This window comes from Mesoplodon densirostris, chromosome 14 (genome assembly GCF_025265405.1).
Source record: "Mesoplodon densirostris isolate mMesDen1 chromosome 14, mMesDen1 primary haplotype, whole genome shotgun sequence".
Taxonomy (NCBI): domain Eukaryota; kingdom Metazoa; phylum Chordata; class Mammalia; order Artiodactyla; family Ziphiidae; genus Mesoplodon; species Mesoplodon densirostris.
Window position 1 is genome coordinate 80,893,001 of NC_082674.1, and position 24,495 is coordinate 80,917,495.

Genomic DNA, 24,495 nt, shown 5'->3' on the forward strand with positions numbered 1-24,495 from the left:
ATTTAATGATTTTAGAGCTTTAACATTTGAGATTTATTTTGGTTTCTGTGCAGAGACACACAACTACGTGGTGATGGCATTCATAAAAGCTAGGTAAAACATTATATATGGAAAAATACTTGTCATTAGACCAAATAGGCTTTTTTTTTTTTAAAAAAAATCTTTATTTATTTATTTGGCTGTGCCGGGTCTTAGTTGCAGCATGCAGGATCTTCACTGCCTCGTGTGGGATCTTTGTTGCGGCATGCTGGATCTTTTTAGTTGTGGCACGTGGGAACTTCAGTTGCAGCATGCGAACTCTTAGTTGCGGCATGTGGGATCTAGTTCCCTAACCAGGGATCGAACCCAGGCCCCCTGCATTGGGAGCGCGGAGCCTTAGCCACTGGACCACCAGGGAAGTCCCCAAATAAGCTTTAAAGAAATAAAATTAAGTGATTATCGTTAAGTTACAAGGTGGAAATACAAAACATTGCAAAACAGTAGTATCCTGCTAATTGGGTAAACAAAAAAAGAAGGGAAACAATTTCAACAATCAACCATTTATTGAACATGTTAGACTTCTGAATTAAAGGGATATCGACAAGTGTGAGGAAACTGACTTTGTTGGCAGCTTGAAACACTATACAGCTCAGACCCAATGCCTTTACAGAGGAGTTTCTAGATTGGGATATTTAGGAAATTCACACGTGACTTAAGAAACTGAGGTGAGATTGAGCTTTGGTTCTGGATGTACAGTTCAATTAAACTTGAGAAGCTCTTCTCAGGATTCTTTCTTAAGCAAGGCAATGCCAAACGCCGCTGTCCCAGCAAGAGTTTTTAGAAAACAGCTGGCAGATGTACAGGGTCTGGTGTACGGCACACACTCTTCCCTGTTCAGATGACTCAGAACACGTGCAAAGCGTGCTAGCTTTCATCACACGGGCAGCATTACATAAGTTACCCTGCAAAAATGAGGGGCAGGCTTTTGAATTAAATGACATGAAATGGGAGAAGAAAATGAGAATCATTATCGGGAATATTAGAGGTTTAAAGTTCTGTCACCAGAAGTTTCACTGAAAGCCATTATGTGAAAAGAAATGTCAGTGTGTACACAGCTAGTTGTCAGGTCTTTCTGAGTTATCTTAGCCCTTCTAGGTAGACTAGCCTTCCACTCCCACAGAGTCCGGAGGTGGACTCTTCAAATAATCCTGAAGCACAGATTCCTCCAAATAGAAACCACCCTGCGACCAAAAACGGGGGCCAGGAAAGGAAGCACAGAGCCATCTGGATAGGACACCTCTCATGCCTGGCCACCCCCCCCCCAGCTGGAGAGATCCTCCCCTCCCCCACCAGTCCACCCTCCTCTGCACAATCTCTAGGAAAACATGCTTCAAAGAGTCTCTCTTCAAAAAGACAACCACCCAGAAAACAACTTTTCCTTTGTTGTGGGAGATTTCTTTCAGCGCAATTTCTGAAGTGAAACTTAAATTCTATTGTAATCTTTCACACAAGAAACCACACTTCTCAGAGGCTCAAAAAGGGAAGCTACACAGACTCTACAACAATACTTATGCGTCCACTTGGTGCCAACCCACTTGGTGCCTGAAACCAACCTTCCTTTCTGCTCTCCTCCTTACTAGAAATATCCATCAATGAGGGACAGCAGCCAGTAGCCAGAAAGAGCCGTGTGAGAGACCTCAGTTAAGTCACAGCCAGATGCCCTGAACAAAGAACATGTCTCCTTTGCAAGAAGAAACTGAACTCAAGTCCCCGGGGACTGTCCCGTGTTAGGCAGATACGCAGATGGCGCCCTGGGTGCTCCTGGAAGGAGCTTCATTTGCTTGGGGAGACCAGACAGAGATGGCAGATACCGGCTGCCCCGTTTTGCTCAAGTTCCAAAACATGTGAGTGGCGTTACCAGGAGCTATTACAGCAAAATGGAAAGAGCCAATCACGCGGGGCGGGGGAGTCAGGCAGATGCATGGGCAAACGTGAGCTGGGCCCCGAGGAAACAGGTTTTGGGGAGGCGAGGGAAAGAAGAGAAGGTGGGGGGACATGCCCTAACTGGACAACAGCCACCGGAAGCCAGGGACTGGAGGACGCAGCCAGGACGAAAAGGCAGAGAGGCCGGGACGGGCCCGACAACAGGGACCTTTGGCCCAGCGAGGATGCAGGGAAAGACAGGCAGGACAGTGCCGGCCTGTGGAGCCCTGAGCGCCAGAGTCCACGAACGTGATTCTCGAAGCCACGAGACAGATGCTTCAGATCACGGCAAGTACCCTGGAAAGATCACTCTGGTCTCCGCATACACAAAAAATGGACAGGAGGCCAATTAAGGTGGCTCTTGGGGAAAAAAAAAATCTAGGAGAGACGTGGAATGGGTGGCGGTGTGGGGCGGGGAAACAAGGAAAATGCAAAGACTGTAGCTGGAGATGGTTCTCTAAACATGGATAGGACTTTGGTGACAAGACATAAAAACGGCACAAGTCTGCAGCTTGGAGTTGAGATGATTAAAGAGATCGGGCAGTTGAGAGGGGCAGCTTAATGGGTAGAAGAGAGAAATTGCGTTTCAGTGACAACAGGATGACCAAGCTGAAATATTCAGCACACGGCAGGACGGGGCTCTTTGGGAACTAGGCCAAGGAAACAAACTTGGGAGTCACTCACTCAGAGGCTAAAGAATGGACGAGTTTCTAGGGAGACAAAGGAAAAGACAAAGAAAAAGACAAAGACCTGTCTTTGAGGGCCTTCTCCTCCACCAGCACAGGATAAGACAAAGGAGTTCTCAGAAGCCAGGACAGAGACCAAAAGAGGGGAAGTTCGATTTGATGGTCTAAGTGTCCAATTCTGTCAGGGACAAGACTAAGCTTTGAGAACAAGCCACTGCATTTGGTGATCTGAACCTCTGGGAAAACATTATTAGCAGGAAGACAAGGACCGAAGGGACTTAGTAAAGGTTATGAGGAAGATGAATGGCAAGGGAATGGAAGCTGGACCACAAACAGGACGGATGGGAGCAGGGGAATCTGGGCAGGCACGAAGATGGATGGAAAGGGGCTGGTGGGGACCGGAGGAAAGAGAAAACATTAGAGGGGAGGAAGGCAGGCAGGAAAAGGGGAGACGGAAAAGGGGATAGGTAACCATGGTCTTAGGGGATGATGCCAAGAAGAGTCCTCATTCCTTACCTCTACAGAGGTTACCTGCAGAGAATGAAAATCTCCACTCAAGGTCACGGGCTGTTTTAAGCGAGGTGGAAGATCCCATGGCAAACGGGATGGCCCCTTCCTCCGCCAGACGTCAACGGCCTACAAGTCATCCTATTCCTCTCACTTCCCACATGCTTTGTATTTCCCTGAGATCAGCTATTCTCTTTCAGTTTTGTTTTGTTTTGTTTCCCAGAGACAACTCCTTTAGGCTCTTGATAATAGGGGAGCACAACTAGAACAGATTTAAATAAAACAATAATCTGATCCAAAACACTACCCTCAGTTACCTCAGGGGAACTCTCTGAGTTTCCTTCTTTCTTTCTTTTTTTAATAGTTATTCATTTATTTGGCTGCACTGGGTCTTAGTTGCAGAATGCGGGATCTAGTTCCCTGACCAGGGATCGAACCCGAGCCCCCTGCATTGGGAGCATGGAGTCTTAACCACTGGACCACCAGGGAAGTCCCCTGAGTTTCTTAAATTTTAATAACCCCTGACATGGGACAGAAGAGAATTTTTACTAATTAGCCTTGGCGTTTTATATCAGATAAGAGGACCATTAACTAGATTTAGGTAAAGGAGGGAGTACAGTCAGTTTGTAAATATAAGTCTATTTTAGGCAACAAAGGCAAAAGAGAGTTTGTGGGAAACCTGTTTCAAAAAAGCCCTTCGAAATATTTAGCCCCAAACCAAACAGTCCCTGCTTTCTTGCCCAAAGCATGAACTCTCCTTACTTCAAAAAGTTTCTGTAATGATGGTGAGTAGGGATGAACACAATGTTTCAATAATCGTAACTGTGATTTTGAAAACATCTGTGATGGGCACAGTGGCTTTACAGCTTTCCTCCCAGAACCCCCAAGTTCAGTGTTCTGCTCAGTACAACTAAATGGAAGTGGCTTCACGGCGTCTTAAATAACATGAAGATGTCAGAAGAACGTGAAGAGCTTGCACTAGGCAGGTTGGACTCGCAGGCAATAAAGCATGTGTTTCAGCTGCTGTTTTGGTTTGCTGCTGAAGCCTTTGAAGAGAATCGTGTTCAAAGGAGCCCTCTGCCCATCAGCATTCACCACCTTCTACATCTTTTGTAGGGCACATCCCGCCAAAGAGAGAGGCCTTGGTAGAAACGGACCACGACCTGTAGTTTTCTCCTAGGTCCGCGAAGGTACGGAGTAGCGAGTGCAATGCTGTTTTCAAGGGCTGACTTTACGACAGGGCCAAGACCCGAGGGAGGGCAGTCAGCAGCAGTCACCTGCCCAGGGCTGAGATCTCCCTTTGGTCACAGCTGGGCGCGCCCACATGCTTCCCTACTCACACTCCGGGGGACAGGCTGGCAGACACCAGCATAAATAACGGGAACACAGGAGGACAAGTTCGCCAAAGTGCAGGTGCAAAACCCAAAGCAATCCCCGCTGCCTCTGCCAGCCCCGACTTGCCACCAAACCCTAGAGGAGGGGGTGTGTCTCTTAGGTCACAGTAGTTTTCTCTTCATTTTTCTTGATTTAGAAACAAATCAGCAGGGAGGACAAGGTTCTCAAGAACAGAAAAATCAAATCTGAAACAAGAGCAACACAATCTATTGGTAACATTCATCTTTTTCCAGAGGAATATACCTCACTGCTATGATTTTGGGGTGGGAGGTGGGGGGAAGATCTTACAGGAGTTGCAGTTCAGGAGAAAAATTCAAAATTAAGACAAACTGACCCTCCACCATACAAACAGCAACTGATAAAATAAAAGCACATAAGATTATTTTAAAAGTCAGTTTGAAATAAAACATACACTAGGAAGATACATACTTGGTGGAGGGCATATGGGAATCTTGGGCGTCTACTTTGCACCATCCTATATTGTTCTGAATTGTCTACATGCACATTTTTTTTGTAATCAGAAAAAAATTATAACAAAGGGGAAAAGAAATCCTTAAAGTCAATTATCTGGGAAGGTTCTAGGCCAGAGTTATATTGTGCAGCTGACCTACTGGGCTAGCTAACAAAGAGATTCTGAGCTGTGTGGCTTATTTTGTAACTGGTATGCGGACTGTGTTCCCTGGGGGAAGTCGGGCACCAACCGCTCTTTACCAATGTCCTGGCTCTGGCTGCACAGAGGGAGGGAGGGTGCATGCTGGCAGCAAGGCAGTGTGTCCCCATGCAGGCAGGCTGCCTCTGGGGTGGAAGGAGGACTTTGCTTTCTGGCAGAGGCCTGGGCTAGCCGCACTCAGGAAGTCTATTTGCAGGGCTGATCTAGGGAGCTGGAAACTCCCAGATCCTACAGTTCTGGATTCGTTTGCTTTCAGGGCATGTAGTCTAGTGCTTTATGACCCGGAGTCTGGTTCCAGCAGCCTGTGGTGTCACCTGGAAACTCCCTAGAAATGAAGAAGCATAGGCTCACCCCATACAGAGTTTGCTTTTTTTTTAATCGCAATTCCTAGGGTGAGTCATATGCTTATGAAAATTTGTGAAGTGCTGACAGAGTGTGAAAAGTACAGGCCGGGAGCCAAGGCAGTTGCCCTCAGGTCTTGATTTTGCCAGGAACTTGTAGTGGGAACTTAGGGGAAAAAAATCATCATGTTTCTGGGCCTGAGCTTCCTCATCTGTTGAAGGAAGGAGCTGTTGCAGAGGCCTTGAGAATCTCTTCTAGCTCGAACATCGCAGACATGTGCATATGGATGTCTGCATGTTGTGGTCTCAAAAGGGCGGGGCAATGGCAACAGCAGCCCCAGCATCAGCTGCTGCCGCCGCCACGCCAAACACAAGCCCCCCGCTGGGCCCATGTGACACTGCACATCCCTTACCTTTTGGTCCAAACGCTGGTAGTCACCGGCCTTTGGCCGCCGTGTAACTTTGGATCTTTTTCCTTCCAGGACGAATGCAATAATCTGGGCAAAGGAACAAGACAGAGATTAACAAGTGACACTCTAATGCCATATTTCAGTCTCTGAAATCAGAGGTAATCACCTGGTGGCCCATTTATCAATGACCCTGGCGGTAAAAAGGGCAGGACATCCACAAAAAGGCCCTATTAACAATCATGAGGACAGGGCCTACTTACATCAGAATCCTTTATACTGCTAAACAGGAAATGGCAGATGCAGGAGGGCTCTTCTGGGCTCTAGCGTGTGGTGGTCTATAGGATTTACTCAAGAGCACCTGGTGAAAAGAACCGCCAACTCCTCCCCAACTCAGCCTCCTCCAGGCTGACCCATCCGCCCTCCTTTTATTTTAATATTAAGCAATAATTAATTTGCAGATAAGATAATTATCTTATCTGCAAATGTACTCTTTCAAATGTACTCTCATTTCATACCTAAGGTTAACGCTCCACGAGGAGCACTTGGATGTAGAATAAGGAATGTACCACTTTGTTGTTTTTTTTTTTTTGTGGCCGTATTGCGAGGCATGCAGGATCTTAGTTCCCTGACCAGGGATCAAACCAGTACCCCCTTCAGTGAAAGTGCGGCGCCTTAAGCACTGGACTGCCAGGGAATTCCCAGGAATACACCACTTTTACTAAATGTCTTCCCTCATTTCTCACAGCCCTTAGGCCTTAAGGCTATCATGAACTGAATCCTTCAATTTTAACCAGCCTACAGAAACTACTAAATTCTTAGGGCTCAAGAAGAAATGAAATCATTTTGGGAAAAGAAGCTGAAAATGAATATATACACATATAACTGAATCACTTTGCGGTACACCTGAAACTAACACGACATTGTTAATCAACTACACTTCAATTAAAAAAAAAAAAGGAATGCAATCATTTTGTCCTTAGAGTGGTTACTAAGCAACACAACAAACCCTGCTGAAGTAAAAGATGAGTGTATCCATGCAATCTCTGGCCTTTCCTCTAATCAGAAACTCAACTGACTGCAGAATATAGTCCCTGGGCTCTCTGCTGTTGGTGTTGAAGGCTATGTAACCATTCTTTCTGCAACTGCACATGGAAAACAAAAGCTTGGGAAAGGAGGCTAGAAATAATAAGACAGGAAGCACTGCCTTTTTGAGAGGAGAAACAGGAAGATAAGGGCTCTAACTACTTACAGACTGTCAGGTACTCAGGTCCTCTCAGGCTGTGATGGATTGTAAATTCCAAGATTACGGGAGGAGACCCTAATTTGGGTCAGAGCAATAATAACGTCCTAAACTTGGCACCTGACGCAACAGCAGAAGGCACTCAGAGGAAACAGACATGAAAATATATGATTTCTAAAAGAAGAATAAAGAACCCTAGCAGGATCTCAGAAAAAACTGAACTTTGTTTTTAAATTCCTAGTGCTTACAGGCAGATGAGTGATGGATACCCACACACCAAGCTTTCAGGGTGGAGGAAATCCCATCCCTCTTTTTTTTTTTTTTTTTTTTTTTTTTTTTTGCGGTACGCGGGCCTCTCACTGTTGTGACCTCTCCCGTTGTGGAGCACAGGCTCCGGACGCGCAGGCTCAGCGGCCATGGCTCACGGGCCCAGCCGCTCCGCGGCATGTGGGATCTTCCCGGACCGGGGCACGAACCCGCGTCCCCTGCATCGGCAGGCGGACTCTCAACCACTGCGCCACCAGGGAAGCCCCCACCCCTCCTCTTAAAGCAACTCTTGACTTACCTTCCGCTTGTTGTGGTAGGCAATATAGAGGCCAGCAACGAGAATGGCTGCCGTCACCAGATACGCAAAGAAGTGGCTGCTCTCTGCACTGGAACTTCCAAGATTATCCTTATAAAGGTCATCCTTCTCCCTACTCCAGGGATTCAAAACGGGGCTTTCACGGTTCTCACTGGAGGCAGGGCCAGGCGTTTCTTTCTCGTCTTTGGGTGGTGCACCCTCTTCAAGCTCTGTGTCCCCTTCCTCGGTCTCCTTGGGCTCCTCATCTTCAGGTGGTTCTAAAGACTGACCTTCTCCCTCCTGCTGGGTAGAAGGGTCAGACTCTAGCAATACTTTTCCCCCAGATTCATTTCTGGAAGGCTGCAGAGCTTTGTCGGTTACTGTGTTGTTTACATCAGGCTTGTTATCAGAAGAGGGGCTGGAGACCGACTGGGTGGACTGGTGTCTGGAGGAATTGCCAAGGCTGTCATTCTTGTGGTGCCGCTCGGGTACCGAATTGCCAAGGACGGCTTTCGTGGTACTCTGATTCAGAGAGGGTCTGTCACTGTGTTCTTGCTCAAGCTGCGTGCTCGAGTTGAGCTGCCTGGAGTCTCTTGTAGAAGCCGGACTTGCCCTCAGAGCGAGTGTTGAGGAGCCTAGCGCCGAAATGGACTGCGTGGAGCCTGAAACAGAGAAACCGTCTGGCTGAAGAGAGGCAGGCGGAGAGAAAGGAATCCTCAGAACGCTGCAACGGCAAACAGAGGAACGGGGTGATGGCGAGCGGAGGGGTGGCGAGGGTCGGGCAGGGAAGAAGTGAGGTCAGGTGGCGACCGGCCACGGTGAGTATGGTGGGCCTGGCGGAGAGACTGGGATTAGTGGAGGCGGGTCGAGGAGTGTTGGTAGTGGTGGTGGTGGTGGTGGGGGTCGTGGGGGTCTTACCCGCTGCTGCGAAGCTCAGCAAGACGAATACAACCCGTACCCTCATCCTGCACAGACCGCGCGCTTCCGCCCTCTACTGCTCTCGCGAGATCAGCACGCGGGCTCAGCGCTCATGCCCCACCCCTTCCTGCGTGCGTTTTCGGCAGCCATGCCCGGGCGAAGGGCGGGGCTTGGGAAAAGGCCCGGTTGTGTATGGTTCAACCAGCCGTTCTCTCCGGGATGTGACTTCTTTTCTTGGTGTTGGCGTCGTATTGTCCCCTGTGGAAGGCGTATCCACCTTTTTCTGGTTTCTTTGCTACATAGCAGCCGCTACAGACTGTTACTCCCCCTTTTCTTCTTTGCCCTCATACTTAGGAGACAATATAGGCCGAGCAGGAGCTCCCCGGCCCGCGGATGATCCCACGGGAGTGACATCGCTGTGGCCCAGCGCCTCTTCGCCCCATCTTCTGCCTACATTTCTACCTTCTCCCTCTCTCGTGGTTCTTTCCCCGCTGTACACAAATGTGTGGAAATCTGGAAACGGAAACCCACCCCATCACCTTTGTAGCGGGAGCCTTTGCAACCCTGCTCCCCTCTCTCCTGACCCCACGGAAACTGTGCCCTCCGAGGTGGCCAAAGATCTTTTCTAAAAAGTCCATCCTTTATATGTATTCGTATGGCAGATTCACTTTGCTGTACACCTGAGACTGGCACAATATTGTAAATCAATTTCAATTATACCCAATAAAAATTTAAAGAAAGGGATCTTCCCTGGTGGCACAGTGGTTAAGAATCCACCTGCCAATGCAGGGGACGCGGGTTCGAGCCCTGGTCCAGGATGATCTCACATGCCGCGGAGCAACTAAGCCCGTGCGCCACAACTACTGAGCCTGCGCTCTAGAGCCCGTGAGCCACAACTACTGAGCCCGCGTTCCGCAACTACTAAAGCCTGCTCACCTAGAGCCCGTGCTCCGCAACAAGAGAAGCCACCGCAATGAGAAGCCCGTGCCCCACAACGAAGAGTAGCACCCACTCGCCACAACTAGAGAGAGACCACGCGAAGCAACGAAGACCCAACGCAGCCAAAAATAAATAAATAATAAATTAATTTATAAAAAGAAAAAAGAAACTGGCGGGGGATGAGCCTGGAGCAGAGCCTCCAGCCAGATTAAGTATTAAATGATCTAGGCTGCCATTAACACGGGTTGAAATGTAATCCTACCAAAAAGGATTACAGCTGCCAGGAGACACAACACTCTTCTGCAGTCTGAGTACAATATTTGGGTTATGTGGCACGCAGTTCTAGTCAGGTGAATTTCTGAAGAATTTTAAGGACCAGTATATGATATAAATATGGTTTTCAGGAACAAGTACTTTGTTTTGCTATTTTAAAACCTTTTAGTCCAGTGGTTAGGACTCGGCGCTTTCACTGCGGTGGCTGGGGTTCGATCCCTGGTTGGGGAACTAAGATTCCACAAGCCAAGGGGCGCAGCCAAAAATAAAAAAAAAAAAAAAACCCTTTAATATGCTTCTCAATGTTTTTCTGTTGTAATAAAATCTCTCACACACACCCTCATTACTAAGGAGAGAATAAGAATCAGAGAGAAGTGAGAAATCTTTTACAAATTAGTTCAGAACAGTGACTCTGGCTTAAGGAAGTGAATTGGTAAATGAATGTTTCTAAAATTCTCTCCACCTCTCCTAAATAAATACTTGACTAACATTAAAGGATTTGGCTTAGGACAAATGGTTACTAGACTTATCGTGGTGTATTTTGTAATGTATGCAAATGTCAAATCACTATGTAGTCTACCTGAAACTAACAATATTGTCCATGAACCATATTTCAATTTTTAAAAAAGGATATTGGCTTGATGCACTCGTGTGTGTGTTTGTGTGCACTTGTGTTTGTGCATGTAGGTAGGGGAATGGCAAATTATTAAGCCTGATCTTGTGTCCATATTAATAAGCAGGAGAGAAAATAAGGGTCCAAATCATGCAGAGTTTGTGGGCTATGTCCAGGGTTTTATATTTTATCTTAACATTAACGAGAATCCATTAAAGCTGTTTAAGTAGGGGAAAGATAGAGTTGGGAATTATTATTATTATTATTTTTAGCTGCGTTGGGTCTTTGTAGGTGCGGGCTTTCTCTAGTTGTAGTGAGCAGGGGCTACTCTTTGTTGCGCTGTGCGGGCTTCTCATTGCGGTGGCTTCTCTTGTTGTGGAGCATGGGCTCTTGGCGCACGGGCTTCAGTAGTTGTGGCATGCGGGCTCAGTAGTTGCGGCAGGTGGGCCCTAGAGCACGTGGGTTTCAGTAGTTGTGGCTCGTGGGCTCTAGAGCGCAGGCTCAGTAGTTGTGGCGCAGGGGCTTAGTTGCTTTGCGGCATGTGGGATACTCCCAGACCAGGGCTTAAACCTGTGTCCCCTGCATTGGTAGGTGGAATCTTAATCACTGTGCCACCAGGGAAGTCCCCAGAGTTGGGAATTTTTGAAGATTAGTCTGGTCGTAGGGTGAAGAATCTACTCTTGGGGTGGTGAGAAGAGAAGAGTGGATTTAGAAGTTAATCAGGTAGGAGGCTGTTGCAATAGTCCTAGTAGAACTAGCATAGGGACAGTGAGAATGGAGGGACAGTGAGAATGGAGGGAAGTGGTTGGACTCAAGATAAATTTGGGAGGTAAGACCAACAGACTGGATATAGGATATAGGCCTGGCTTATGTGAGGCACAAATTTACTGTGGAGATGGCTTGGATATAGGATATAGGCCTGGCTTATGTGAGGTACAAATCTACTGTGGCACCTATTTCAGGTGTGTGGTTTTTCTCCAGGAAGTGCTGCTACCTAGAATAAGAGTAGAGAAGGCAGATTTTAGCACTAACTCCTAACTCACACCAATTTTGGTTTAAGGGAATGGTAGGGTGCAATTTGAATAAATCTTATATTTCCTTGTACTTCTTCGTGATAAAAGTACTCAACAAATTCGGAAAAGAAGGGAACTTCCTCAACCTGAAGGGGGCATGTACAGAAACCTCACAACTAACATTATAGTTAATGGTGAAAGACTAGATGCTTTCCTCCTGAGATAAGGAACCATGTCTGCTCCCACCACTTCTACTCAACTTTGTACTGTAAGTAGCCAAGACAATTCAGCAAGAAAACAAAATAAGAAGCATCCAGATTGAAAAGGAAGAAGTAAAGCTATCTCTATTTTCAGATAACATGATCTTGTATAAAGATAATCCTGAGGATTTTCTAAAAATTTATTAGGACAAGTTCAGCAAGGATGTGAGATGTGAGATCAATATATAAAAATCAATTATATTTCTATACACTTGCAACAGACAATCTAAAAATGAAATTAAGAAAAATTCCATTTACAGTAGTACCAAAAATAATAAAATAAAATTTAAGAATAAATTTAACAGAAGAAATGCAAAACGTACACCCTGAAACAATAAAGTATTATTAAAAAAAACTAAAGAAGCCCTAAATAAATGGAAATATATCCCATATTCATGGATTGGAAGACATAATTGTTAGAATGTCTATGCTCCCCAAATTGATCTACCAACACAATCCCAGGTGGCTTCTTTGCAGAAATTTACAAGCTGATACTAAAATTTATATGAAAACGCAAGAGACCCAGAATAGCCAATACAGGTTTGAAAAAGAAGAACAAAATCAGAGGACTCTCCTTTCCCAATTTTAAAACTTATTACAAAATTACAGTAATTAGGACAGTGTGGTACAGGCATAAAGATATATGGATGAATGGAATAGAATTGAGTCAGGAAATAAACCTATATATTTATGGTCAGTTGATTTTTGACAAGGGTGCTGACTGTTCAACGGGGGCAAGAATAGTCTTTTCAACAAATGGTGCTGGGATAACTGGCTAATAAGTATATGAATGCTTGTTCAACGTCATTAGTATTAGTTGGGTAAATGCAAATCAAAATCACAGTGAGACATACTCCACACCTACTAGGATGGCTATGATAAAAAAACAGAAAATAGGAAAATGCATCAGGGAAATGCAAATCAAAACCACAATGAGATATCACCTCACACCTGCCATAATGGCTATCATCAAAAAACACACAAATGTGTGGAGATGAATGTATGGAATGAATGTGGAGAAAAGGGAACCCTCGTGCACTGTTGGTAGGAATGTAAATTTGTGCAGTCACTGTGGAAAACAGTATGGAGGCTTCTCAAAAAACTAAAAATAGAACTACCATATTGACCCAGCAATTCCATTCCTGGGTGTATATCTGAAAAAAAACATAAACGCTAATTCAAAAAGATACATGCACCCCAATGTTCATAGCAGCATTATTTACAATCGCCAAGATGTGGAATCAACCTGAATGTCCATCAACAGATGAGTGGGTAAAGAAGATGTGGTGTATATATACAATGGAAAACTACTCAGACATAAAAAAACCCACAAAATTTTGTCTTTTGCAGCAATGTGGATGGAATTGGAGGGCATTATGCTAAGTGAAATAAGTCAGACAGATAAAGACAAATACTGAATGACATCACTTATATGTGGAATCTAAAAAATACAACAAACTAGTGAATATAACAAAAAAGAAGCAGACTCAAACAGATATAGAGAACAAACTAGTGGTTACCAGTGGGACAGTGGGTGGTACAAACTACTGGGTGTAAGATAGGCTAAAGGACATAATGTACAACATGGGGAATATAGCCAGTATTTTGTAATAACTGTAAATAGAGTGTAACCTTTAAAACCTGTATTTTAAAAAAGAAAATAATATGTTGGTGAGGATGTGGAGAAATTGGAGCCCTCAAACATTGCTGATTGGAATGAAAAATGTTGCAGCTGCTATGAAAAAGAGTTTGGCAATTCCTCCAAATGTTAAGCATAGAATTACCAATATGACCCAGCAATCCCACTTCTACATATAAACCCCGAAGAATTGAAAACAGGGACTCAAATGTTATATTTGTATGTGAAAGTTCACAGCAACATTATTCACAATAGCCAAAATATGGAAACAACCCATGTGTTCATCAATAGATGAATAAACAAAATGTAGTTTATACATACAATGGACTATTATTCAACCATAAAAAGGAATGAAGTTCTGATATCAATACAAGCTACAATATGGATGAACCTTGAAAACATTATGCTAAGTGAAATAAACCAGACATGAAGGGACAAGTATTGTATGATTCTACTTATATGAGGTACTTAAAATAGGCAAATTTATAAAGATATAAAGTAGATTGCAGGTTCTTAAAGTCTTGGGGGAGGGAGGAATGGGGAGTTAATATTTAATAGGTATGGAGTTTCTGTTTGGGATGATGAAATGGTTCTGGAAGTTGTTAGTGGTTACGGTTGCACAACATTGTGAATGTACTTAATGCCACTAGATTGTCCACTTATATATATATATATATATATATATATTTTTATATTTACCACAATTTAAAAAGCTGTATGTCTGAGTAGGGTAAAAAAATCTGGCAAGTACTCAAAAAAAGGTAAAGGAAGACAAGGCTTAAAAAAAATGAAGTTCTGATACATTACAACATGAATGCACCTTGAAAACATTATGCCAAGTTAAATAAGTCAGGCACAAAAGGACAAATGTTTTATGATTCCATTTATATGGAATATTTAGAATAGGCAAATTCATTGACAGAGAAAGTAGATTAGAGGTTACTAGGAGCTGAGGGGAGGGGAATGAGGGAGTTATTGCTTAATGGTTATAGAGACTCTGTTTGGGGTGATGAAAAGTTTTGGAAACAGTGGTGATGGTTGCACAACACTGTGAAGGTAATTAAAGCCACTGAATTGTACACCTAAAAGTGGTTAAAGTGGTGAATTTTGTTATTTATCTATTTTACCATCATAAAAAAAAAGGGAATGATGTGCTGATACAGGTTACAACATGGATGAATCTTGAAAATACTCTGCTGAAAGAGGTCAGTGAGAAAGGACCACATAGTGTATGATTCCATTTAAACGAAACGTCCAGAACAGACAAATCCAGAGGTAAAAAGTAGATTCATGGACGTAGAAAATGGACTTGAGGACACGGGGAGGGGGAAGGGTAAGCTGGGATGAAGTGAGAGAGTGGCATGGACATATATACACTACCAAGTGTAAAATAGCTAGCTAGTGGGAAGCAGCTGCCTAGCACAGGGAGATCAGCTCGGTGCTTTGTGACAACCTAGAGGGGTGGGATAGGGAAGGTGGGAGGGAAGGAGACGCCAGAGGGAAGAGATATGGGGATACATGTATATATATAGCTGATTCACTTTGTTATACAGCAGAAACTAACACAATGTTGTAAAGCAATTACACTCCAATAAAGATGTTAAAAAAAAAAAGTAGCTTCATGGTTGTTTAGGGCTGGAGGTGGGGATGGGGGTGTGAGAAGGAGGAAGTGGAGGGCAAGTTCTAAACAGTATGGGGATTTTTTTGAAGTAATGAAAATGTTCTGAAGTCCAGTGTGATGATGGGTACACAACTTTGAACAGTCAAGACCATTGAATTGTACACTTCATTTGTTGTGCTGTTTTTTTTTTTTTTTTTGGTCTGCGCTGGGTCTTCGTTGCTGCACGCAGGCTTTCTCTAGTTGCGGCAAGCGGGGGTTACTCTTTGTTGTGGTGCGCACGCTTCTCACTGCAGTGGCTTCTCTTGTTGTGGAGCACTGTCTCTAGGAGCGCGGGCTTCAGTAATTGTGGCAGGCGCACTCAGTAGTTGTGGCTCGCGGGCTCTAGAGCGCAGGCTCAGTAGTTGTGGCGCACAGGCTTAGCTGCTCCGCAACATGTGGGATCTTCCTGGATCAGGGACTGAACCCGTGTCCCCTGCATTAGCAGGCGGATTCTTAACCACTGTGCCACCAGGGGAGTCCCGAATTGTACACTTTAAATGGGTGAATTGTATGTTACGTGAATTATACCTCAATAACACCTAACAACAAAAAAAATTAATTGCAGTGCTAGATACATGCAAAGCAATCCAAGGATACCTCTCCTATCTTGGCAATTACAAGAAGACAAACGAAAATAAAAAGATTCATCCCTTGTATTTCAGTTATCTATACTGACTGGTCTGTGCACATTCAAGGCTGGAAACTGGGCTGAATTTTTCTGGTCGTGTCAGACGTGATTTATCCCCTTTATTTATCCCCTTCCAATAAGCAGCATTCCTCCTTTGCATGTCTGCAAAAATCTCACACAGGGCTTGGTGTGAAGAAGGGGGCTTGATTCAAGAAAAGGACTAAAATACTCAGAAAAGGTCTTGCAACTGCAATTTTATTTTCTTTTGTGAAAATAAACAACTGGGAGTTTAAATCGCTCCAAAAAACCCCATAAAAATGAAAAGAAATACACACAGAAGAAGCATGTGAGGTGATGGGGGAGGGAGGAGGGTCTTTAGAGCTTTGGCAGATTGTGCTAGCACGGACCCGGGTGACAGGAGCCAGACCTCGGAGCCAGGTCCTGTCTGCCACTCTGGGGCTGTGAGGGGACATCTCGACTGGTAAGGGGGTGGTACACAGGCTTCTTCGCTGAGGAAGTGGCAGGCACCTTGAGTCCCTTTAAATGCGGGGAAGAACCACTGCAGAGGACCTCTTCCCCCACCAAAAGCTGGAGACTGGGGCGTCAGGGCCACTGAGGGCAAAGGGATGCTGGTGGAGACAAACGAGGCCAAGGTGTCTTCACACACGGTGACAGCCTTACACTGGGCAGAGAACGCAGATGAAGGCAAGAACCCACGGAGCTGAGCAAAGGAGAAAAACGTGGGCCGAGGAAAAGGGGATGTCCAGGAATGGGATGTAGATGAAGAGGCTGCGGGCTAGAAATGGCAGCCGCGGCCAACATGCAGGCTGGGTGGGGGAAGCCAGGGTGCTGGGGGGTGACGGGAAGACGGGGGACGGCAGAGAGTCCAGGAGGTAGAGACAGAGGTGCCTTCTGCCCAGGTCCACCCACCGCTGCACATACAGGAAGAATAACACACTACTTTTCAGTTCTCGTTTTTTTAAAGATTTTTGTTTTGTTTTGTTTTGTTTTTTAAAAAAGCCTTAAGATCAGCTACTGGTTACATCTACAAAATGTAAAGTGCTGCGGTTACCAGTCACTTTACGGAACAGTCCAGAGTGGTCAAATATTGACCAATAAAGTCTCCTTTCTTCTTCTTCTTCTTCTTCTGCATCATTACTACTCGATGAGTCACGTGACAGCCTGCATAGGTCAGTGGGCAGCTTAGTGGGCAGACTTGGTGACCAAGGAAAGAGGCTGGGCCTGGAGCACGGGGAGGGCCTGGTGGGCATGGAGCGTGGCTGGGAAGGAAGGAGGGGACGTCAGCAGAGCTGTGGGCACGGACCCCAAGGGGACGGGCCGGGACAGGACGGGGGGCTGGCTGCCCATCTGGCCAGAGGAGGTGGTGGCAGCCTTCGCTGACAGGAAGGTAGCCGAGTGGAGAGCCAGCTGGGCCCGGGTCTCTGGCTTGGTGGTGAGGGAGAGGGGCTGGGCTTGCTCTGAGTGGGTGGCGGCCGGGGCAGCCGGGGAGGCCAAGGCCGTGGAGGGTGTGGCCGGCGAGTCCAGCATGCTGCCGTGGGAGGAGGCAGGGCTGTCGCAGGGCTTCTCAGGGGGCAGGTACTGGACACATGGCTTCTTGCTTTTGGAGGCCAGAGCGCCTAGGGAAAAAAAAAAACCACACGAAAGAGTTAGCAGCTAGGAGTGTGGGGGGAGGCGGAGGTTGCCGAGGAAGCCCAGCTGTACACATCAACTCCGGAAACAAGAATGCACACAGGGAGGCAAGTGAGAACCTGAAATGACGGCTATGGCTTTCAAGACACCTAGAGCACAGACAAGGGGCAATGCCCAAATGCCAAAGACCCATTCAGTACCTGCCTGGAAGGAAAATAGCTCAGCCTATCACATCATCATCTTCCTGCTGAAATCTCATCGTTCTGGGGATGGATCTCCACTCAATTTGCTTTAAGATCTTTGGTTTATGGTGCTGTCAGAGATAGTATAGCACCTGCTAAGCAACGTGGTATACAATGGATTTTGCATCATATACATAGTTAACTTACATGTACTCCTATGGAGATGAATACGCAAATTATACAGATATTAGAAAGGTAGGAAAGGAGATGAAAAGAAAAGCAAGGTGATAAAAAGCACTTTAGGGGACTTCCCTGGCGGTCCAGGGGTCAGGACTTGGCGCTTTCACTGCTGTGGCCCTGGGTTTGATCCCTGGTCAGGGAACTAAGATCCTACAAGCTGGGTGGTGCAGCTCTCCCCCGCCCCCCACCTCCAAAAAAAAGCACTATAGAGGAACTAAACAAGTTCTGCACTTGTCCTGGAGTGAGCATGAGATGGGAGGCTTGACTGAAATACTGGTCATAGTGTGAGAATCTCTCTGCTGGGTGTGATTCTGGTGTAAAAAGATACAGTATATGGGCTTCCCTGGTGGTGCAGTGGTTGGGAGTCCGCCTGCCGATGCAGGGGACACGGGTTCGTGCCCTGGTCCGGGAGGACCCCACATGCCACAGAGCAGCTGGGCCCGTGAGCCATGGCCGCTGAGCCTGCGCGTCCGGAGCCTGTGCTCCGCAACAGGAGAGGCCACAACAGTGAGAGGCCCGTGTACCACACACACAAAAAAAGATACAGTATATATTTGCAGCACAAAGGGGCTCCCCCAATCCAAGTGAACAATTATTTATGATATTCGACCAAACAAACATTGGAGGAAAACCTGATTCTATTGGATTCACCGATAGGCGATATGTCAATCTCTAATGGGTTGCCTTCCTAAGGGAATTTCAAGGATCATTTTAGCGACGTTCAGTTTTTACCTTATGCATTGATTTTAGAACCTAACCCTCAAATAAGACACAACTCAACTGAATTGAAAAGAGCCTTCCAAGTGACAAAGTGCTGGACCACTTAACAAGCAGAGTGACTGGAAAAATCCCTTTACTTCTTCGAGCCTCTTAACAGATCATCTCCAAAAAGGGGATAATAATAGCACCGCCCCCCCCCCGAGTGTACATAAGGCTGAGGCCTTGAAAATGGCAGCTATCATAATACGGCATTGTCACCGTGTCCATCAGAGACCCGGGTACAAAGTGCCGGCGGGTGTAGCTGGCACAGTGGGAAAAAGAAGTAAAGACGCAGGGCCCTCCTGAAGACTCACCGTCTGCCTCCTGGACTTGCTGCTGGGACTGGGTCTGGGACAGCTGCTTTTCTCGCTTCCTCTTCTTTTTCTTACCCTGAAAGATACAGCCAAAGGAAGAGGTCACCAGGGACAGAATAACCGGCTTTTCTGGGGGACTCCCAGCTATGAAGCGGGGAGACAGGGTATTTCCTGCACTGGGCACCCGGATCACACTCCCCGCAGCAGCCTCACCAGGTGGCACAGTGACCCTTCCTGGAACACTGCTTCCCTCCCCCACTGGATCCCTCCCCTCCAGCTCTGCTGTCCTGGCTGTCTGGGAAGGCCTCACTCTTTTCCTGCCCTTCAGGCTTATTTGTCCATTTCTCTCCCTAGAACAGTGTAAGGCTCCTGATTTTTTCTGAGGGGTCCCAGGTCTCACTGAAAATCTAATGCAGCTGGGAATTCCCCAGCTGTCCAGTGGTTAGGATCCTGTGCTTTCACTGCCGAGGGTGTGGGTTCAATTGGGGAAAAAAACACCCAAATAAACCCCCCAAAACGAACGTAGCTATGCAGCCTTTTAGCACAAAAAAAGCAAGTAACAACATACATACAAAAACCTTCCCAGTTTCAGGGAGTCATCAGAAACGCAGGCAGCGGCTTACGCATGGGTCTCTGAGCCCCAGGTTGGGAACCCTTGGCTAGAGACACGGACCACAGAGCTGGCACACAGCTCACACTGCACCCTGAATTATGGAATTAAAGGCTGAGTCCACTTCCAATGGGACAGGCACAAATTTGAGTCTGTCCCCAGGATACCAAACCATGGCCCTGTTGCCCTCCTGAGAACTAAAATGTCTTCCTTTTTTCTAGAGAAATACAGACTTCTCCCTGGCCTCCCTGGAAGCTGATTCCATTGACAGGGTCCTCTATCCATGGAGTCGGCTTCCTTTTCCCCTCCTCCTCTCGCAGAGGCTGCTCCCGGTGTCTGATGGGCACGTACGTAGTTGTCCCGGGCCGACCAGGTCGGGTAGAGCTGCGAGTGAAGCTGCCGCTCCTTCCGGGCCAGTTCATAGTACTTGGCCTGTTCTTCTCGGGACAGGTTGTGCCACTGTGGGAGAGAGGACCAGCGTTGACAGAGCGGTGAGCGTGGGGGACGCTGAGCCGCACAGCCCGGAGCACGAGGGCAGGCCTTACCTTTCTCCCCAGGATCTGGTTAATGGCTGCACTCTCCTTCAGGGTGCACTCGGCCACCACCTTGGCCCTCATCTCCTTCATATATAACATGAAGGCATTCAGAGGCTTCTTCACGTGGGGTTTCTTTTCTTCCTCTTTTTTCACTGTGACGGGTGATTTCCTGGGAAGTCAGAAGGCTGTAGGTTAGCTGGTATCAGCTGTCATCTCTCTAGGAGGCTAAGGGCTGTCTGCCTCTGGGGAGGGGAGATGCTGTTGCTTGGATGATAATGTAAGTTGCCCGGGGTTGCTTTCAGAGCCTGAGCACCTAGTTCCCAGCCTCTGACAGACCTCCGGCCATATTCCAGGAAAGGACAACCTCCTGACCAAGTAGCAGAGGGTGGTGGTGAGAGCTGGGATGCACTGGCCTCAGGTGAGAAAGAGGAGGGGGGCAGGGCTCTTTGGGCAGAAACGGAGGGAGGAGGTCTCCTCGGCTCTGAGGCACCGACTTTGGCTTTCCTGCTATCGTTATGGCACGGCGGACAAAGCACAGGCCTTGGTGCTGGGCACAGCCCTGCCACCGGTCAGCCACGTGACCTTGAGAATATTCTCCTTTCCGGGGCCTTACAATTTTCGAGTGTATGGGGGGCGGGGTGGGAGAGGGAGAAGGAAGCTAAAAGTTCTCTCAGGTTCTCTTTCAGCCTCAAAGTCCTGGTTGTAAAACTTTCCTTAATGTGAGAAGAGATGCACGGTGTCTCTGAGAGGATGGGAACTCCAGGGGTCAAAGGGAACAATTCCCAAGGGAGAGGGTGTAGTTGAGGAAGCTGCCGGGCTGCCAGCTGAATGTCCCCAAGAAAGCAACCAATGGCACTCGCTGCTCAGAGACTGGCCACCCCCTATCAGGCTGCCTGTTACTCACGCGATCACGGCCGGGCTCAGGCTGGGGGGCGCCGGTTCCTGCTTGACGATGGGGGAGACGATAGCGGGGTGGGGGATCCCTGAGGTGGGCAGACCAGGATGGGCCGGAGCCACCATGTGAGGGGAGAACCGACTGGAAACCAGGCTATGTACCAGATGGAAACAAAGACAACAGAGGATTCAGGCAGAATGCTGGTCACCCACAGAGGATGTGGCGGGCCCCCAGTCCTGATGGCGGAGGCGTGTAAACACCTCTGCTGTGGCAGCGTTGGAGCAACGGAAGGCCATGCACTGACCTCGACAGAACCGGTTTGGGAAACACCCAACAAACCTCCCTTCCCCCACAAGCGCGCAGGTTTCCTATATCTGGTGCTGAAAGCAGGTAGGATGAAAAACACGAAGAAGATGCAGCGGGTCTGAGGCCAGAGTACACAGCGGGGAAAGAAAGGCTTAGGCTGTGGGCTGCACTTCTTTTGTCATTGGCGGTACCACTGTCAGGTAGATCGGCCACTGAGACAGAGATCCCCTTTCACTGGTCCCCTCTCCTGACATCATTGCAGGAACAATGAATCTCCCAGCCTCTGGTTTCAGAGTGACGTACTCAAGATGCTTCAGTGCCACAAAGCCCAGCCCAGCCCGTGAGGGGACGTGCAGGAGGGTTGAGTGCGAGGGCTTTGAAATGCTTCTCTTAGAGAGATGGGGCCAGAGTGAGCTGAGCGTACGGTCTCCATCCCCACCTTATCAGAGAGGCGGGAGGAAAGGTGAGCACCTGCCTCCTCGCTTACTGCCAAGAGAAGGCTGTGTAACGGTCAGAAATGGCAGGGACGCTGGTAGACAACCATTCCCTGCACTGCCACTTCCTGCTCACAGCTCCAGTCCCAGGACTCACCTGGACATTGAGGCATTCATGGCGAGCGCAGGGTAGGGGTGCCGGAAGCCGCCGGGAGGAAGGGAGTACATGGGCTGTCCTTGCCTATAAGGGCCAGGAGCAAGGAAATCTGGTCAGCAAACTGGCTAAAATGGGAATGTTCAGGACAGGGAAGGAGGGAAGAAAGGATGATAAGTAAGGGCAGGAAGTAGGAAGGAAGAGCTGGGGGGACACTGCCCTGGGGAGAGCAGGGAGGTCTGGGTCCTGGGCTTTGGTGAGAGGGCTCCACGTGGGGGGGTGGGGCATCTGTATATGGACCACCAGGACTGGCTGGAGGTACAGAAGTTAGAACTCAGCATAAGGAAGGAGGGAGGGTAAGAAAGGCTGTAAGTTTCCTTACTGTGGGACGAGCCAGCCGAGGGGATGGGGGATTTGCCCGACAGCTCCAGGAGACAGTGGGTAATACGGAGACAACTCAGATGGGTGAGGGGGCCGGGGGATTCCTGCTTCCAAAGAGAGATGTGTCAGACAATTCCTTGGCCCTATATTAACACCTTAAAATAATATAGGTTCCTTGACCTATATTCCCAGGTGCCCTGGAGCTTGGAAGGCCCTTTCTTTTATTATCCCTGCCCTCTGTCACCAGTAACTTCCAGCTGCTCGTATAGGAGTCGTCCAAGACACAGGCAGGAAATTTTGGACTGAGAGACCCAAGATATCCCCAGAGTCATCAGCTAGAAAAGCTGCCTCATTCATGGAAAGATAAACTTTGGATCTCGGTTCCACATTTGTCCTCCTTGTTATCTGTAACTTGTAGTAGCTGTGATTTCTCTAAAGAGGAGCTCCAAAAATGCTTTGACCCATGGAAACTCTGTGGGAATTTTATGAAGACTACGGCTCCCTCTGGGATGGAGTTTGGGTGAGCAAGTTAAAAACGACAAGCCAACTCAGTCTACTGCTTTATAGCTATACTTATGTCTGGCTAGACTGTTTACTTCCATATGTTCAGTTTAGGGCATAGGTTTTGGTTTAAGGAGGCACAGCCTGAAGCCAGCTAGACTTCAAAGTCAAGGAGAAAGGAGATTTTTTTTCCCCCTTCCAGGTCATTCCAACCTTAAAGTTTTAAGAGATTCTACAGTAAAAGAAGCAGTGGTAGAGCAACACCAAATGCTCGCTGTGGAGCCAGGCCCTGCGCATCATCTCATTTAATCTCCTTTCATCCTCGCAATGACCCAGTGATGCAGAAGGGACACGTAAGGCACTGATGAGCGAACTGAAAAGGCTAAACGTAGTGGGCAGGGTTAGAGACAACTGAGATTTGGAGACATGGTTTGAACCCAGGTCTGTCCGATTCCAGGGCTGAAATACTCCCCGAGAAGAAAAGCCCGCCCCCACTGGAGCTGTGGAGCTGGTCCAGCCTGAGCAGCCGCTGACTCACCTGTCTTTGGATCGATCTCTGGGGAGAGGTGTGTGGGAGGGGAGCCAGGGGAGAAGTGGTCGTTGCTGTAGGTGATGAGGGGCGTCAACGGATGCATGTGGTGCGGGTGCTGAACAACAGGAACTTTATTAGACTGAAAGACAGAGAGAAAAAGACTAGGGACAGTTGCCAAGGAGATGGAGAGGACGGGCAGACCTCAGAGATACTGCAGGTTCCGTTTACTGCTTTATTTGCAGTAAAGCAAATCACACACACTTCTTGGATTCCCGGTGCATACATCTATTTTTTTTTGAAAAAGAAATTTTTTCTTTTTTTTGGCTGTGCCGCGCGGCCTGTGGGATCTTAGTTCCCTGACCAGGGATGGAACCCGCACCCCCTGCAGTGGAAGAGCGGAGTCTTAACCACTGGACCGCCAGGGAAGTCCCTCCCAGGGTGTATAAAAATTATGTTTACACTATACTGTAGTCTGTTAAGTGTGCAATGGCATTATGTCTAAAAAAATATGCACATACCCTAATTAAAAATACTTTATTGTCAAAAGGTGCTAACTATCATCTGAGCCTTTAGTGACTTGTAATCTTTTTGCAATAGTGACATCAAAGATCAGTGATCACAGATCAGCATAACAAATATAATAATAATGAATACATTTGAAATATTGCGAGAATTACTGAAATGTGACCCAGAGACACAAAGTGAGCGAAGGCTGTTGGAAAAATGATGCCGACAGACTTGCTGGATGCAAGATTGCTATAAACCTTCAATTCATAAAAAAATGCAACATCTGCGAAGCACAGTAAGGTACAATAAAACAAGATATGCCTGTAAAACCTGGGGTTATGTACTTGGTTGAATAGGTACCAGGTATTTTCCATGCAACATCCCATTCAGCCCTTGAAGAGTACTTGAGAGAAAGCAGCGGTCTATACAGCAGAGAAAGAACCAACAGAACTAGAGAAGGGATTACATCCACCCTCCTACGTACCCTCTTCAAAACAGCCCACCATTACTCACTTCATGTGTACTGTTAAATGCTACAGGCTGCTGAATTATGAACCGTGCTCTGTGTAATCTCAGTGACTTTAGAACACACGCTTTCCTTTTCAGTTTTTTTTTTTTTTTTTCTTTTTGGCTGCATCGTGCAGCGTGAGGGATCTTAGTTCCCCGACCAGGGATCAAACCCATGACCCTGGCAACGGAAGCGCGGAGTCTTAACCACTGGACCGCCAGGGAAGTCCCTCAACACATGCTTTCCAAATGAGCTTCCTAGAAAGGGTAG

The 24,495-nt window shown here is 47.2% G+C and overlaps 2 protein-coding genes across 2 annotated transcripts in view; both read right to left on the reverse strand.

Annotated features, from left to right (window-relative positions):
• Window positions 1–65: 65 nt before the first annotated feature.
• TGOLN2 (trans-golgi network protein 2) lies at window positions 66–8,762 on the reverse strand. Its single transcript, XM_060117449.1, has 4 exons — window positions 8,692–8,762; window positions 7,777–8,435; window positions 5,975–6,058; window positions 66–4,735 (listed from the first exon to the last, which is right to left on the reverse strand). The coding sequence occupies exons 1-4, from the start codon at window positions 8,735–8,737 to the stop codon at window positions 4,730–4,732; spliced, it is 795 nt and encodes a 264-aa protein (XP_059973432.1). The 5' UTR covers window positions 8,738–8,762; the 3' UTR covers window positions 66–4,729.
• Window positions 8,763–15,953: 7,191 nt separating this feature from the next.
• TCF7L1 (transcription factor 7 like 1) overlaps window positions 15,954–24,495 on the reverse strand; it is a 163,104-nt gene continuing 154,562 nt past the window's right edge. The window contains exons 5-12 of the mRNA XM_060116599.1: window positions 23,217–23,349; window positions 22,179–22,281; window positions 21,800–21,883; window positions 20,912–21,055; window positions 20,017–20,176; window positions 19,823–19,930; window positions 18,862–18,937; window positions 15,954–17,353 (exon numbers count right to left, since the gene is read on the reverse strand). Of these exons, the coding sequence (XP_059972582.1) occupies window positions 16,920–17,353; window positions 18,862–18,937; window positions 19,823–19,930; window positions 20,017–20,176; window positions 20,912–21,055; window positions 21,800–21,883; window positions 22,179–22,281; window positions 23,217–23,349 (1,242 nt within the window). The 3' untranslated portion in view covers window positions 15,954–16,919. The remainder of the gene's footprint in view (window positions 17,354–18,861; window positions 18,938–19,822; window positions 19,931–20,016; window positions 20,177–20,911; window positions 21,056–21,799; window positions 21,884–22,178; window positions 22,282–23,216; window positions 23,350–24,495) is intronic.